Source organism: Bactrocera tryoni, chromosome 3 (assembly GCF_016617805.1).
Source record: "Bactrocera tryoni isolate S06 chromosome 3, CSIRO_BtryS06_freeze2, whole genome shotgun sequence".
In the NCBI taxonomy this organism is placed as follows: Eukaryota; Metazoa; Arthropoda; class Insecta; order Diptera; family Tephritidae; genus Bactrocera; species Bactrocera tryoni.
In genome coordinates, this window is record NC_052501.1 from 3,591,400 (window position 1) to 3,609,958 (window position 18,559).

Below are 18,559 nucleotides of genomic sequence, written 5' to 3' on the forward strand. Positions count from 1 at the left end.
AACCTAACCTTCAGTTTTGGTTTCAGGATTTTTGGAGTACGCGGTAATCAGCAGAGTTTTATGTTTATTCTTCCCATTTTCCAAAAAGTCTTGGACGCTCTTGTAATTTTTCATTTCATCCATTTATTTCTTTATGAATGATAAATATTTCTGTTCCAAATGTTGTTGTTGTTGCTCTAGCGGGTACCTAGTCCCCGTTAGGATGGTAAGGGTCACTCTCGTTTCTCGCGGCAACTCAAGCTCTTCGTCTCCGATTGTTGGTGGTTTGACTCCGAATACGCTATTTACTGGAAGGGAGTCGGTCAAAGTTTTGATGGCTCCGCTGTGAATGACGTTCAGCGCTGTTCCGAACCGCAACCCACGGTCTCAATTCATATGATCTCTCACAGATTAGACATTATTGTTATCGAAACGATACTCACGCTTGGAAGAGCCTCGCCTATAGACTCTTTGACAAAATACAAAAACTATTATCACGAATCACGGTAGGTATAACGGGGTGTAAAAAATGTGTTTGTTGTGCGGAAGTTGCAAATATTTTACGGCTTCGCATGTGTGCATTTAAATATTTAAACATGCCTGTGTTTGTATGTACTCATCTAGTAAATGTAGTAGATAGAAGTATAACATGACGAGCAAATAATTTGTGTGGCGGCAAACGGCAATGATGCGAGCAACTCGTAAATTTCTATTTTCCACACTTTAAACTTAAGCGCGCTATTTTAGGCAACTATGGCTGGAGTACAATGGTCTGATAATTTCGTTTGGGAATTCAGCGAAGCCACTGCTATGCGCTGTGCGACAGACGAGCGGCGCTGTAGGGAGGTGTTTGTACAGATGTGACCAGTACAACCTGTTGATTTCAGCTAACCTCGGAATGGGAATACGTTGACACCACTTAAATGAACATTTTTAGCACTCTGTTGTGCCAGATTTATCTAATAATTCGCCGACTATAATATTCAAAATAAATTGCGCAGATACTACTAACACACCAACACAAATGGATGCGCGCTCAGACTAGTCGGTCGGTACACAGTGTGTAGTGTTTAGTAAATATGTACATATGTATGATACAGACCTAAATTAGTTATCTTAATTTAGTTTTAATGACAGAATCATGTACATAGGAAAAATGAAATGGCAACAATGTAGAAATGTAGATATAACATTATTTTCTTATTGCTGGTATTGATGAGAAACCATTAAATAAAAACCCAAGCACTGGAAAATTTAGCAATTTCCGAAATCTATAAATATCAGTGAAAGTTATTTCATACTAACGATTCCATTCAAGAATTTGATTCGGATCGTTCAGTTTGAATGGCACCTATGTATCGGGTGATTTTTTAAGAGCTTGATAACTTTTTTTAAAAAAAAAACGCATAAAATTTGCAAAATCTCATCGGTTCTTTATTTGAAACGTTAGATTGGTTCATGACATTTACTTTTTGAAGATAATTTCATTTAAATGTTGACCGCGGCTGCGTCTTAGGTGGTCCATTCGGAAAGTCCAATTTTGGGCAACTTTTTCGAGCATTTCGGCCGGAATAGCCTGAATTTCTTCGGAAATGTTGTCTTCCAAAGCTGGAATAGTTGCTGGCTTATTTCTGTAGACTTTAGACTTGACGTAGCCCCACAAAAAATAGTCTAAAGGCGTTAAATCGCATGATCTTGGTAACCAACTTACGGGTCCATTTCTTGAGATGAATTGTTCTCCGAAGTTTTCCCTCAAAATGGCCATAGAATCGCGAGCTGTGTGGCATGTAGCGCCATCTTGTTGAAACCACATGTCAACCAAGTTCAGTTTCTTCCATTTTGGCAACAAAAAGTTTGTTAGCATCGAACGATAGCGATCGCCATTCACCGTAACGTTGCGTCCAACAGCATCTTTGAAAAATACGGTCCAATGATTCCACCAGCGTACAAACCACACCAAACAGTGCATTTTTCGGGATGCATGGGCAGTTCTTGAACGGCTTCTGGTTGCTCTTCACCCCAAATGCGGCAATTTTGCTTATTTACGTAGCCATTCAACCAGAAATGAGCCTCATCGCTGAACAAAATTTGTCGATAAAAAAGCGGATTTTCTGCCAACTTTTCTAGGGCCCATTCTGTATTTTATACGGTTTTACACCAAGATCTTTGCGTAAAATCTTCCATGTGGTCGAATAACACAAACCCAATTGCTGCGAACGGCGACGAATCGACATTTCACGGTCTTCAGCCACACTCTCAGAAACAGACGCAATATTCTCTTCTGTACGCACTGTACGCATTCGTGTGGTTGGTTTAATGTCCAATAAAGTAAACTGAGTGCGAAACTTGGTCACAATCGCATTAATTGTTTGCTCACTTGGTCGATTATGTAGACCATAAATCGGACGTAAAGCGCGAAACACATTTCGAACCGAACACTGATTTTGGTAATAAAATTCAATGATTTGCAAGCGTTGCTCGTTAGTAAGTCTATTCATGATGAAATGTCAAAGCATACTGAGCATCTTTCTCTTTGACACCATGTCTGAAATCCCACGTGATCTGTCAAATACTAATGCATGAAAATCCTAACCTCAAAAAAATCACCCGATATATGCTATATTGTAGAGATCTAAAAAAATTGTTCGCAGTTTTTTACCGTTGTCTTAGACAATAATTCACGACAATTTTCGTGAAGATATCTTGTCAAATAAAGAAGATTCTCATATAATCACTTCATAATGGTCTGTTGTTAGCAATTACGATAAATGAGCAGCTTCTTGGTGAGAAAAGGTGCAAAATTGCATACCAATATCTCAAAATCTGAGCGAATAGTTCGCGTATATGCAAAGGAACAGACAGACAGCCATGGCTAAATCAACTCAACTACATAGTAGCGCTTATATTTCGGCCTTCAACATCAATTGATAATCAACACGTCAATAAAATAAAGAAATTGATGCTTGAGAATCGAAGATTAACAGTCAAAAATCATGCTGGGATCGTTCGAATATCGAAAGAATCGGTGAAAACCATATTGAAAGATCATTTGGGCCTTAGAAACGTGAAAGCACGATTGGTTCCAAAATGACTATTTTTTTCGAAAAACGGCGTCGCGTTAATGTCTGTGAAACAATGCTTTCCGACTACCAGGATATCATCAAACGTATTATTATTACTGGCTATGAGTCTTGGATCTATACTAACGACCCGAAAACAGACGATCAATTGGCCGAATATGGTAACAAAGGTGAGCAGAAGCTGAAAAAACCAAGTCAAAGCAAGTCAAAAATCAATGTTATTTTGACAGTTTCATTTGATTGCCTTCCAACCGGCCAAATTGTCAGCAAGGAATACTAATTCGTAAAAAGTGCCGGAGTTATGGGTCGTCGACTTTTGGTTTTTGCACCGTTGCATACTGCATTGATTCTTAGTGAGATTTTCGCCATATTTTTAAACAACAAATTCAAAATGAGGGTAATGTTAATACCTAATATTGCTTGAAGACCAATTGTATTAAAAGATTCTCATACAAGTTCTAACTCGTCTACAAGGAAGTCCTCATCAGTAAAACAATGAGGATTAGCACCATTTCATTAGCTAAGAAAACACCGTCATATGAAGGGTGAGGTTGCTTACCGTTTCAGTTAAACTATTTTGTTTATAAGACCTGAAAAAGATGGACAGTCTTTGAAACTTGGCTCATTTTAATGCATATAACCCTGGTTATGGCATTGTGTTTTCATGAAACTTAAATACTTATATATAATTATATTTATGTACATATATATTTTATAAAAGCGCTATAAAGCGACCAATGTTGATCTATTTGTCGTCTACAAAACTTTGAATGACTCTGCGCTTTGACTGATTACAGCAACTCTTCATAGATTATAGCAACGTGATTATCACAATCACAGAGGCGCCACCTACACACGACACGCACAGCAGAAAATATTAGATACGTTTTTGCACCAGATTTTGAAGTTAGTTGTTAGACGTATAGTAAGTAAGTTTTTATATTAATCTAAAAGATCAATGTACTCTATAACACTTCCATATATAACACTCAACTTTTTCGGAATATTGCCTTATTCAAGCAAGTAGTAGAAGACCTTTTGTTGTTTTCATGAACGAGCTCCAAATACTCATTTGGGTGATATATTTTGAAATTGTGAAAATGTATTTTTATTTGTTTTGCAAATTTTTCGAAAAATTGTGGCTTATGTGTCCATATATCTGTAGTATATAATTGTATAAAATTGAGTAAATAGGTCGTGGGACCCGTCGTCTGTAGTTTGTGGGCAAATATCGCTTGTTTCACTGCCGAAGTGCTTAACTTGTCGAGCGTATGTTTATATGTATGGTGTGTGCGCGCATACCGAGATATCTTTGAAGGCATGTATGAGTATCAGGCCACAGTTGGTGTGTTTACACTTTGATAAGCGTTAATTTCGCCATTCAAGGTTGCGATGTACGTAATTTCTTACGTTAATAGCTCAACTCTTTTCATTATCCGAATGAGTGTGTGTGTGTGTATGAATGGATGGAGATCTAACCTTTTCTCATTTGCCAAACTTTTTTGCTGCCAACAATGTGTCGGTACTGTACACACAGATTGTATTGGTTGTAAATTAGCTTTGTCTGGGTTAGCGCTTAGTTAAACATATTTGATGACAAAAGTATCACACTTCAAATAAGTTTAAATTATTCCAATTGTAGCGGTTTGAGTAATTATGCAGGTATACACACCTTCTATGAAGGTAAATGAGAATCCGCGGATTAAATTTAAAGCGACATGCAAACAAGTAAGGGAGTTGGTGGTAATATAGACTTAATTTTTTCTATTTTTGCTAATACCACTACTAATTAAATGTTCCCTGAGATTCATGTTATATGGGGGCTAGGTGAAGTTTTCGCCCAATTTTATCCATTTTAGACACAAAGATACCCTGTTGTGAGTAAGACACGCTCACATATTGGCCTTTATATGCGGTACAAAGTCACGCCGAAGTTCGAAAATCTTTATTTTAAGTATATGGGAGCTAAGGGAAGTATTGAACCAATTCAACCCATTTTTGACACACAGACTTACAATAGTCAGGAATGTCAACTATAGGTACTGCGGTCCAAAAATTCAGACTGTATCGCACTTTTAGTACTTTTTGACAATACCGTTATATGGGGAGAGGACGGAATTGTCTTCCGATTTCATCCGTTTCCACGGTGTCTGTAGGAGTTCCTATAATATTTGCGTTGCACGACTTTGCTTTCTGTAGCTTCAAGTGACTTAGGAGACATTTCAATTAAACCAATTAAAGGGCGAGGCCACACCCACTTTTTCTCATGTGCCCCTCTGTGCCAAAAAACAGTTCTGTATCTAAATTTAGTGCTTAGTTATGGCATATAAAATAAGTATATATTTTCTCCACGTTTGCGCTTTTCTTCTTCGCAAGCAACAACACGCGACGAAGAAATATGTATATTATATGTATGAGTAGAGTATTGAGACACGTGTACTTATGATAGTTATCTAAATAAATTAATGCACATAAGTACTTAAATCTACTCAAAAAGTTATATACATACGTCACAATCTGTAGACTGCAACGTAATCCTTATTTGCACAATTTATAATTTTGTTTTGACTATTTTTTTGGATGTATGTATGTAAATACATCGCTATGCTTTAGAGTGAGAAGTAAGAAGAAATGCCCAATTATTTATCTACGAGATTTTTGAGTTTCAACAAAGTTTTTCAGCTTTTTATTAAAAGGCGATTTTAAAGTTTCTTAACAGATCCGTCTTCACTATAAAGCCTCCTTAAGAGGATGTGATTTTTTTTTTTAAATTTGGATCTCCGAAAAAGGTCTCGGGCAGTGGGCACGATTTTTCTGCTTAAAATTATATGAAACTAAGAACGCAAAAAAATATCGTTATTTATGAATACCGGAAATCTGTCAAAATTTTCATTGTTGGTAAAATGGCGACTCCCAAAAAAATTCGTTTTGTGTAAAAAATGTTTCTTTAGAGTAACATAAAAATCCAACTTATTGTCAAAATCTCATTCCTTATATGTATATTATACTTTCCCTATTATACTTTCCCTATACCTAATAAAAATATGTTCGAAATTCCGGTTTACTTTATACGTCATATATTGGCCAAATTATCTCTATGAAAATTAAAGAACGCATGTTTCTAATAACAGTCTTTGTGTCTAAAAAGGATCAAATCGGGTGAAAACTTGCATTCGCCCCCATTTAACAAATATCAAGATTTTGAAACATCCAGCTGACCAGCTGATGATACATATGTACATATGTTAGGTACCCTAATGAAATTCAAGTTTTTGGCAACACTTGAAGGTTTTGATCGTTGGAAGTTCGCGTTTCTATTGCATTGAAACTGACCCGGACTAATGTATTAATTATAGTCTACATACCATAGCCACGTACATAGAAATCGCCTGAGAAACGTTTTTTCATATGACTGCTTATAAAAAATTCTTTATTTAGAAATTTTAAAGAGTAAAAAGAGAAAAACACGATACAAATGTGAGAGTTTTTACACGGTCGGTAGTTTCTCGCACCTTTCTATATAGTAGAAGGTATATTGCCGAAAAGGGAGGTAGACGCTTTGAGTTTGGTTCACATCTAGTATACGAGCACGTGACGTTCGCTCTCTTCGTGTTGCTTTGCTAAATATGATAAAGAATACTTTGCAAATAGTTCACAGCTATGTACATATACATATATGTATACAAATACAAACATACACATATGTACATAGATCGCTATATCAGTATGTCTCATTCTGTTATCGCAAATAATAATGGCGTATAATCGCTCGCATTTAAAAGCATTACTGTATGATCATTTTTCTGTTGATTTAATAAATTTACATAAACAATATGTGGAATTCTATCAAGTGAATTCCATTAGGTGTCTGATGACTTCAGTTTCTGTCGCGGTTTGAAGCACTTTGATATGTGACAGAAATTGATAAAAATTCCATTCCAACGTTCGCATTCATGTGTCGATTGTTGCATATGTTTCTATTCTTCAATTGTTTTTGTAACTTTTCTGGTTTTTACTACTTCTATAATTGTTCTTATTACGACTCATTTACTGTTTTTTACATAAATTCGGTTATTTAACATTTGTTGTTGTTATTGTTGTTGCTGTTAGAACTCATTCATTCATTCATTCAACATGTTGCGACTATTGTACATGCTGTCACCAGTAGTGTAAGCGAGTCGACTTTTTTTATATCACAAAAATGATATAACCGAAACTATTTTACGTCGTCGAACCATTCATTCAAAAACTCGTTCATACATATGTACATATGTACATGCAACCATACATAAATGTGCATACATACATATGTATGTATATTATATGACTACTCTGTCCAATTTGTCATATTTAGTCGCAACAGCAATGTGTTTGACAGCGCAATGCCAACATTATTAATAACAACAATAGCAAATCGCCAACAATCGTTGCCGACAAAAGTGACACGAACCACGACAACTTCGACAAAAACACCGGTAACCTACAATCGTAATAATGGAAATGAACAACAATCATATTCAATTATTTATAAATATAAGTATGTATGTACATGTGTACGCATGTATGTATGTAATCGAGTACTGTTATATTGTTGAATTGGAATTTCAGTTACTGCACAAGAATTTCGCGCAAAAATTATTTAAACCGATTTATTTATTATTCTTTAGTCGATAGGAAATAATAACTGAAACTATTTAAGGTTAGGAATGTTTCAAAAAAAGTCGAGCACAGGTCAAGTACGCAGAGTTTTTATTACTAGTTGCTGTGACACGATTAAAAACTACATTCAGTAAATGAAAATATCTGAAAAGAAACATATACAAAATACAAAATGGCAAACTTAGTTCCGTTCGTTATTGGGTAAGCCGTTAGTTGAAAAAAAGGACGCTTGGAAGAAAAAGAATAATATTCAAAATAAGTAGCAAAAGTAAACATAGATGACAATATAGTATATCAGACAGTTTGATCCGAAAGTCTGGTTGCAAAATTAAAATTGTGAAAGATCGATCCAAATCGGATCCCAGTCGGACAGCTGAGAACGCAGTTCCATTATGATATCTAAATACTCCTTAATATTGATTGAAAAGTTTCTTAAAAATCGCCAAGCGCTTTGAGCCTGCCAGAAATTTGTTGAGGCGGCTTTATAGCAGTTCTAGTTATTTCGACAGGGAGATATATTTCAAGTTCAGTCTTGCAAAATCTGGACAATGGAGGAAAAAGAGGCTTATATGTTTCCACCTTTCCATTCAACTTTGATATTTACCGTCCGACAAATTTTTCAGTAGAACCAGAACCACCAAGGAATGCGGTAAGGTTCAACTTACTGAGAGATGATTTTTTCCGTATCTCACACCTAAATTTTTTTTTACATCAATTCAAGTGTGCTTTGGTTCGAAACTGCTCATTCACAAGCTCTTTACACAACTTAGCGCTTGATACTGCTATGTCTCGAAACGTTGCTTTTGTAAATTGATATAAGTGACAATATAGCTAAATTGCGATAAGAGTTGGGCGTAGCTTTGCAGTCTTGGGCACTAGCGTTCAGCCTATTAACCGACAACAACAAAAACAGCAATGACAGTTGGGCTGGCATACTGGGTTGATTGACTGACGGATGGCCTGGTATGTTATGCTATGAGAAAACTCCATACATACATACATACATACATAATCATACGAATACCTACTACTGTCTTGGCTCGCTAACTTTTGATTGTCCACCGTTGATTGTCGTGAAATAAAACTCTGGCATTTACTTGCTGGTGCTGAGTGCAACGACTCGAAATTTCCAACGCCCGAGTAGTGGTGCCGATTGTTTACGTTTCATTCAGAAAGCGAATAAACGCACACACGCACCGCACACATTCCTTTTAATTTAGATATTATTTATTTTATGTGTTGTTATTGTTTATTTGAAATTACTTGTTTTTTGCTGAGCATGCTCTAACTACTCCCAAGTTTCTGTGTGAACATGAACTCCGCTAAATGCTTGCGGTCATTTTCTTTTGGTAATTCGAAGAACGCTATAAATAAATTATTAATTAAAGCAATATCGCTTACTCAAGTTAATGGCAGCCGAAAAGAACAGTGCCTGTCTACAAGGCTATTATTTCTAACGAGGTGGAAGCTTTTGCTTGCAACATTTAAATTCGTTTGTGCAACGTGTCCTAATGCTCTCTAAATATTGGAGCGAAGGCTTTAATTGCTCAGCACTGAAATTCACGATTTGCTTATTTAAGGCTAGGTGGCCGCGTGTGCAGGGTATATTCTTGGCGTGAGTGAAATTAAGAGGGAAATGAGCTTAGTAGCAAAAATTAATCACTCCCCGTTCGCTTGTTTGCTCTCGTGTTACTGAAAGTGTAAAGAAACCAACGTCAATGTAAACGAACAGAAAATGGCATGCCCTGTAAGAAAAACCAAAACAGCTTCACAAGTCGACTTACAGCGTGTTTCAAGTAATTCGTTCGTTTAACATAACACTGCAATGTTTTGTTCTCAACGGACAAATCAATTCATGTGCACGGACAGCAATAAAAGCAGCAAATGCAATAACATGCATTACAATGTTCTTTCCAAGCACTGTTGTTTTAAAACAATACTGAAGGAGTAGACAATAAAGGCAATGAAAATCTAGTCATATGGCAATGGGTGCAACAAAACTTTTTCCATATTTCTGTAATATACAAATTTATGCTTATTGTTATTATTTATTATTGGCTTTCTTATCATATTCAAGTTCAAGATATGCTATTTTATAATAAAATTACATAGTAAGAACCATTTTATACATTTTGTATAAAGATATAATCAATTTTGTGCTAATAGATAGATCCACTCGTTATGTATATATGTATGTATATGTACATATGTATGTACATAATATATAATTTCAACAAACATAAAATATTAAAAATCTGTTTGATGTTTGTGTTATTATAAATATAACATAAGTACTAAGTACTTAATGATATAAGTTACATTATTTATTTATACTATTCGTAAAATTAAAAAATTGTAAGCGTATTTAGTATACTTATTATTACAAATTATAGTTTGAATACGTGTTTAAGTGCACTTCGATTATACATACAGTATTCGCTTTTAACCGTAAGTGCATGATACAACTCGTTACTTTTTAGCTAGGCAATACAGGCACTGTTTTACATTGCATTGCCTTTCAAGCATCAAAACAGAGTATGCATTATTTGCTTTGTTGAGAGAAACGAACGAGTCATATTTGTTTGGGTCTTTTGCCTTCGTTGCTGTTCAAGTACACCACTTACATTGCTGTAAATGATATCAAACACTGTTAATGCTATAGGTCACTCGTTGCTTCGCTGATATCAAGTGCACTTGTACAGAAGTCTAATATGTATTACTGCATATTTTCATATATTAGTCCTTAAACATATAGTAGATAAATTTTTAAACCCATAATAACAAGAAATGGTGAAGAATTACTAGTTCTGTAGAAATCTTTTGTGAAACAACTGCTAAGTTTTCCTAATGGTATCATTGATTTATGTGCATGTTATATGTATGTATGTATGTATGTACATATATGCATCTGTGTGAAACACACTGGAGATTATTCCGCCAATATCCGGCGGAGAATTGTGAACCGAATTTCCTTAAAGAAATACCAATGGAAAAAACCTGGCGTAGAAAGCCAAAGAACAGGTGGTTTCTGATGCCATACATACTTACAAACATCAGGTTATGACGTGCTTCTTACTTTCTTTCATTTTTGCCGATTTTTGCTAGTGGTTGTTTTGTGTTTCGCTGGCAATTCGCGCGCTACTAATTTGTCTATACTCAAATCTAATAAGGGAATTGTAGTCGGAGTCGATTATTAAATTAACGATGTCTGCGACGTTAATCCGCATTTTAATAATCACGAAAGTTAATATATTTAGTATTTAATTACTTTGATTTGCGTTTTAGGCAGGACGACGAGGTGTGAGGTGTATATGTACATATATCAATTTGTAGTTTTATACTTTAAATTGTTGGATGAAGCAGTCAATTCTATTGATACGAAAATAACTTTTTTTATAACTTTTCAACATCTTTTCTAATATTGGTCTCATTTGTTATGAGATTGACTCAATTCCATGCAATTTTTTCGTTTTCTTTGTTTGTGTAGCTCCGCTTTCACTTCCTCTACTTAATCCACCCCTTTTCTATGTGCGTTTAAATATACATACATATTTCATATACTAATATTTTTGCATAAATATCGACAGACGCAAACAAATTTCGTTTGCAAACTTGTTTTGTCAGCCAATTTCTAGCCGGAATCTTTCTATGGTATGTTAATTACATATGTTAATTATCATACCGTCATTATGTTATTAGGTATGTTAAAGCGCTTAAGCTCAATTCGCTTGAATCTCACTTGCTTTCGCAAACAGTTCATTCCTGATATTTTGCACTAAATCCATGGTCTCAATGTCCCCACGTACACACTCACATGTACTTACTTGTATAGTGTGTGCTACATTTGTTTGCGCAGCTATTATCAATACATTTGCCAATTTTGCTGCCGCTGCCGCTACCGTTCTGCAGTTGGACCGTTGGGCCAGCGTTGTTTGCTTTATTTCCTCTCTCCCCAATTCGAATCATGACTATGGCTAATACAGTGATTTGGCTTCTTTCCGGTTAGGAGCGGTCACTTTCTTTGTGGTTCTTAACTTGTTTTTGTTTGTTTGCTTTCTTTTGCTCTTTTTTATGTAAATGCACTTAATACTTTTGTCAAATATTTGAATAAATTCCTTTTTTGTTCATTTATTGGTGAGAGTCGTTCACTGCGGTCGTAACTAATTTTATAAATGTATTGATTTCCTAAACTACTTTAATACACAGCGTTATGCAGTCGACGCAAGTCAGGAGATCTGATAAAAAGTTTAGAAAAAGTGAGAGAATTGGAAAAAGGCGATCAGTTTCTTTCTAGTTGGTTCTTCCAGTAAGTTTATGGTAACTGACCAAGATTGGTTAGGACCAAAGATAACCTGCATTGTTATGATGTCCCTCAGCGAATCAGCCTGTCACTTTAAGTATGAAAAAAGTCTCAACTAGGAAAGCTTCGCTTTTGTTAATGTGCTCGTTAAATACATAAAGAAACTCAGAGAAGGTGACAATAAGTTACAAATCCGTTCATATTGTAATGTTGAAAGGATATTATTCTTCTTAAGTGGCGTAGACTCCGCTTGGTGTCAATTCGAGATACCAAGTGCAGCCAGGCTCTTCTCCACCTGGTCTTTCAAACGAAGGGGAGGTCTTCCTCTATCTCTGATTCTCCCGACGGTACTGCGCCGAATACTTTTGGATGTGGAGTGTTTTTGTCCATTCGGACGACATGACTTAATCAGCGTAGCCGCTGTCTTTTGATTCGCTGAAGTATGTCAATGGCGTCGTATAACTCGTACAGCTCATCGTTCCATCGAATGCGATATTCGCCATGGCCAACTCGCCTTGGCCAACTCTCGAAAACTCGTAACGTCGACTCGTCAGATTTTGTCATCTGAGAGAGGACTTTACTTCTCAATTGCCTACTCAGTCCAAAGTAGCATCTGTTAGTAAGAGTTATTCTGCTGTTGGATTTCGAGGCTGACGTTGTTGCTGGTATTAATTATGGTTCCAAGATAGACGAAATTATCAACGAGTTCGAAGTTATGACTGTCAACAGTGACGTGGAAGCCAAGTCGCGAGTGCGACGACTGTTTGTTTGATTTTTCATCTACAAATTACAAATGAACCGGTTATACATAAGTATAAGGTATGCCATCTGATCAAATTTTACCCAAACTGGCATTTTATGATTGCTTTCAAAATAGGCTCCTAACCTAACGCTTGTAACGCTAAATCCATTTTTCCATGCAATTGTTATAACCCGACTGGACCAGTCTGGATCAAATTCGAACAGGTTTTAACCAAACAAAGCCTTTTAACAATCCTTCCTTCCAAATGGATTTTCTTTTATCATTTGCCACAGCATCAATGAAGGCATTGATAGTCTAATTTGGAATTGACTCGTCAAAACTGTTATAAGCCAAACCCTATAATTATATCGATAGTACCGTTTTTAACGCTCGTTTACGTATGGAGCTTTGTCGATCGGACTATTAATAAGTTATTATCTAACAAATAGCCGCTGACGTTAAATAATAAAATTGACTGCCTTCCACGTGTTGTCAATAGTTCATTCAACATACACATACACACACATCTTTGCATGCATTCCATCTACGTATATTTGCGTACTTTGCATGTTTGAACACAACCGATACTGACAATAGCCTTCTCAACTCCTCAGCTGCACCGGTGCAATGTGTAACAACAACGTAGATAATAGTAAAACTCAATAGTGGTTAGAATGATTGTTGGGCGATGGGCGTGAGTTTTCATAAGCTGCACGACATGCCCTCAACACTATGTCCATACCCACTTGTATGTATCTGTGTATGTACATATGTGTTGGAAGAAATAGCGACTTGTTGCCAATCTATTGATAAATAACTGAGCAACTCTATGCATATATCAATGTACTGTGCACAGGTAAGGAGACTCTCTATGAATAAACATCACTGGCACCCAGCTACTGCCCGCCACCCACCAGCTGACTGGGGGCATTATGAAAACAAAAGCGAAATAAATATGGAAGCTGCAGCTGGCGCTTTTGTTGAGGCATAATGCAGATTTAAGAAAAGATGAGTGACCGCGGGGGAGGGGAAGTTCAATGGGCGTGCCTACATATGTACATATACATATATATGTGATAGTGTTTATTTGCGTTTTTGTGGCATAATAATTGTGGCCAAGTTGCGTACTCGTATATTTGTTTGTTTGCATCCGTGTGTGTGTGTGTCACGCTTTCATATGACGTGTCTTATTCTATTTCCTTAAGTGTAAATGAGCACTGAGGTCACAATAGTTGAACTTCAGCTATTTTAATTATTTGAATTGCGTGTGTCAGACGTCTAAACATGAAATGCGAAAATTCATTTGTACTAACACTGTGCAACAAGGTTCGTAAAGTGAAAACATTTTGTAGCGGAAGCGTCAGAATGTGTTTTCTTTGCAAATTGTTTTCAATTTAATAAAATTGGACATGAAGCATAAGCTACGTCTAATCGAGTTTATTAAGCAATAAATTGACTCTTGTTGTTGTTGTGTTGTTGTTTATTGTATAAGTCGTAGATTTTTAAGTAAACCAAACGAAATTGTGAGAAATGAACCAACAACCAGTAGTTTACTTGACCCCCCATATTATTCGACGTTGCTTTGGAGGTTCAAATAAAGTCTTATTGTTTAAATATTTTACCATATACTTTCTATAGGCTATTCTATTTAACGGGGTTTTCAATAAGAGCTCTACAAAAGTAAAAAAAGAATAAAACATAGACGGTTTTGAATATCAATGAAATTCTTTATTCCTGTAAAAGTATATTCGATGCCATTATGTATGGAACGCGGTTTCTTTTGCATGGCCACCATGGCAAGCTTGGAGAAGTCCGGACGCTGAATCTTATTTTCGACGGTTTTCAAGCATAAATCGGCCGATACTGTTGCAATTTTACGTTTGATATTCGTACGAAGTTCATCAATCGTTGCTGGCTTGTTGGCCTAGAAATAGAAACAGGAAATAGTCTAACGGCGTCAAATCGCACGACCGAGGCGGCCAATTGAGTGGGCCATTTCTTGAGATAAAACGTTTACCAAACTTGGTTATCAATAAATCGATTGTGACATTCGCTGTGTGGCTTGTGGCGCCATCCTTTTGAAACCTTATATTATCCAAGTCCATATCATCTAATTCGGGCCAAAAATATTCGGTTATCATTACCATAAACCGCACCATACCGTAATTTTTTTTTGAGAAGCAATGGTGACTCATGGAGTTGGTGAGGATTGCCATTCAGCCGGAAATTAAGAATGTAGGCCAAGATCTTTTCACAAAAATCGCCACAACGACGTCACAGAGATGCCCAACGCTTGAAAACGACGTGTGAAAGCTAGCCTCAACAATATTTTCTTCACGACGGGCACGTCCTTGTCTCACTGGCAGGGGAACATTTTGTACTGTGCCTGTGGACTCAAATTTTTCCACTGGGTGCTCAACTGTTGATCTGACAGGACGATTATGACGACAAAAATTGGATGTAGGGCTCTTAAAGTTGAGGCCACTGACTCCGAATTTCGGTAGTAGTTTTTAATAACTTCGACTCGTTGTTGGAACGTATATCTTTCCATAATGAAATGTCAAACCTTACTGAAGAGATGTCAAAAGAGCGGGAAAAACATGGCGTCGTTTGCGGTCCCTATCGGTCTACTTTTCTAGCGCCCCTATTGGAAACCCGTTATATTTTTATTCATTGCAAATGACTTTGCACCGTAAAAACGTGTCCTAATGTATCAAAGCATTAGAAAGCCTCAATCAACAGCGCCAACTAAACCACATTTGAACTGAAAAAAGCTATTTCGTTTTCAAGAATCAAATTGGTCACTTTTTAGCCCTAAAAAACTTCTTTATTTGGCGTGATGTGTTAACGAATTTTAACATGAATTATTGCTTATGGCAACTGCACTATACAATCTTCGAACAAATTTTTTAACGAATGGTTACGAAATTCAAATAATCGGTTTTCCGGTCATCCGAATAATTTTAAGAGCCGTAATTGAAAATCTTAGATCTAACATGTGTATGTATGTCATTTTGGTGATAATTTTAAAATTTTGAAAATTGCTCGATGGTAGTATAAATGCATATTTAAAAAAAATATATATATTTTTTACCTAATCATAAGAGCGCCTGCATATAATAAAAACCACTAATTCCGCATTTTCAAGGAAAAAGTTTTAATGTGTAAAAAAATCTAATTTCACGTTTTAATATGCTCAACCTAATATCCCTAATTTATTTCGTTCTTTTGCTCCTTTCAATTACGACGTGCAGAAAGAAAGTTCAGCGCATAAAACAACGGGAATAGTGCCTTTTTACACCGCTTGCTGGCGCAGAAAAAAGGTAGACATCATCTTCTGCTTTCTCATCGTTCCCAAAACGCTTGATGGCATCTGTTCGCTTTGCCACAATAAAAAACACTAAAGAAATAACGCAAAAACGCTAATAACATTTTGCCAACAGCAAATCCAACAACAAGCATAGGTCGCATACAGCGCATCCACTAACAATCAAAAATTGGCAATTGGCATATTCAACTTGACGCCCACTAAAGATCGCTTAGTTGCACATCGCCCACCAGCTTAGCTTAACTACACTCACCTCTTGCCTAGAACGCCCACATACAAACATGTGCATCTTTTCTTCTTCTTCAACTTTTTATACATACATACATATGTACGCTTCACTTTAATTTTGACTGCAGCCTTGCAGCAATTTCTCGATGGCAAAAATAATACGCGCCTCTCAATGCATTTAGTTTTAGTTGAACTCGAACCGTTTAAAGTTTTTACATCAGCTGCGTCAACAATGCCTAGTCGCACAATTGCAAACTTAATTGGCGCTTTTTCGGCGGGCGTTCAATGGAGATTGTCATTGTCATTTTAATTCATTTTTCCTATCGAAGCTCATCTTATTCTGCTGCGACAAATGCGCATTACAATTCATATTTATTGATTTCCACAAACATTGACGCTACGCGATGAAACGTTCTATTGATTAGGTCGTCGGCTTCGTCTATCTTTTCATAAGTTCATTCGTTGCTTGCTTTATTTACTTGCTTTTATTGAAAAAATTCATTGGCGGCAATTTCGAATCATATACCATTTCCCCTTTTCGCTTGCTTTGCTATAAATTTTCCGCACGATTCGCCATATAAAATATTGACGAATTGTTTTTTTAATGCAAACGCTTAACTTAATATTACATACATAGCTTCTGGGTTGTCTAGTACTCGTATATATGTATTACAAGATTTCATTCGAAAATCGTATGCAAATCATAAGTGGCTATAGAAAAAAATCTAAATTTTATCATTTCAAAATCTATAAACGTTTATTCATCCTTGCATAATTGCTTAGTATTGACCCGTAAAAGTCAACCAGTTTTTATGCACAAACATTGCCAAAACCAGTTCCAAAGTTAGTATTTTCAGTAGATTGGATCAACATGTGCACAATTCATTCTTAAGTTTAGCTCTCCAAAAACATTCAAAATATCAAATAACTTAACTAATTGCCTTTTCTTATTTCCATTTCCTTCCTTCCTACATTCCACTTCGAAATAGGCGAACAAAAGCGCCGCTGTGTGCATATCCACAACCGCCGATCGCGTGCCACCCATCGGCAGCTACCAGTGGCCGGCTGACCAGACACCTGGCGTCATGGGGCTCAAAAATCATGGCAACACATGTTTTATGAATGCAGTGCTGCAATGTCTTAGTCACACCGACATACTGGCGGAATATTTCGTTTTGGATCAGTATAAGGTGAGTGGTGTGCTGTGGCAGCGCATTCATATATTGCTTTTATTTGTATAATCACTTATTATCTCATGTTTATGTGTGTTTATCAACCGTGTAATTTAATTTTTAAGGCCGATCTAAAGCGACGCAACAAAATCAATTCACGCAAATTTGGTACCAAAGGAGAATTAACCGAACAACTGGCCAATGTGCTAAAGGCGCTATGGACCTGCAAGAATGAGAGCGATCACAGCACGAGTTTTAAGGTGAGTCCAATTGTGACAACAACTGCGCACACACACACACACACACACACACATCTGAATTTCTTATGCTAATATGCTAATATTTTGCTTGCAGGCTGTTGTTGATCGCTATGGTTCACAATTTCGTAGCTCAACACAACATGATGCTCAAGAATTCTTATTCTGGCTGCTGGATAAAGTGCACGAGGACCTCAATACGGCCACGAAACGGCGTTATAAAAGTGTAAAGGTGCTTATATTACCTAAATTTAGTTTAATAATTTATATCCCACGAGGTGGTAAAGCAATATTTCTTAACTTGTTCTGGAAATTAAATGAAAGTTAGAGGGTAAAATTAGCAATGACTCGGAAAACGGTACCGTCTGCCAATCAATAATTCTAAAGCAAGAACTTCCCCCTATAAATCCCTTCTAATTACTACTTTCCGATTCAAACAGAGTTAGAACGCCGAAATATCAGCCCTTGGCAGAAAAAAACCTTGTCAATTCCGGTAATTTAAATGTGGGACTGCCTATAAATTCGCTACTCTACAACATTGAAATAGCAAGCATAAACTGTTTAGCCTTAAAACTTTCTATAAACGGGTGTGCGCTTGCTTTGACAACATTTACTCCTCTTTTTATACTTTGTTAATGGAACAGATAACTTTTGTCCCCAACTTTGCTGGGTTTTCATTAAAACTAATTTAAATTTCATTATTAAAGTATCGGAAGATGAGAGCTATTTCCTATTTTCCACCCACCTACGTATATGAGCATTACACAAGCATTTCCTAGACACTGTTCCTTATCTACAGAATTACATGTGTGTG

At 36.4% G+C, this 18,559-nt stretch overlaps 1 protein-coding gene across 2 annotated transcripts in view; it reads left to right on the plus strand.

The window, feature by feature from the left end:
- Nucleotides 1-18,559, plus strand: part of LOC120770119 (ubiquitin carboxyl-terminal hydrolase 43) — a 33,432-nt gene that overhangs the window by 8,813 nt on the left and 6,060 nt on the right. The window contains exons 2-4 of one of the 2 annotated variants that reach the window (XM_040097297.1): nt 17,306-17,506; nt 17,614-17,748; nt 17,843-17,977. In XM_040097297.1, the coding sequence (XP_039953231.1) occupies nt 17,306-17,506; nt 17,614-17,748; nt 17,843-17,977 (471 nt within the window). The remainder of the gene's footprint in view (nt 1-17,305; nt 17,507-17,613; nt 17,749-17,842; nt 17,978-18,559) is intronic. The other variant, XM_040097298.1, reaches the window with a different exon arrangement.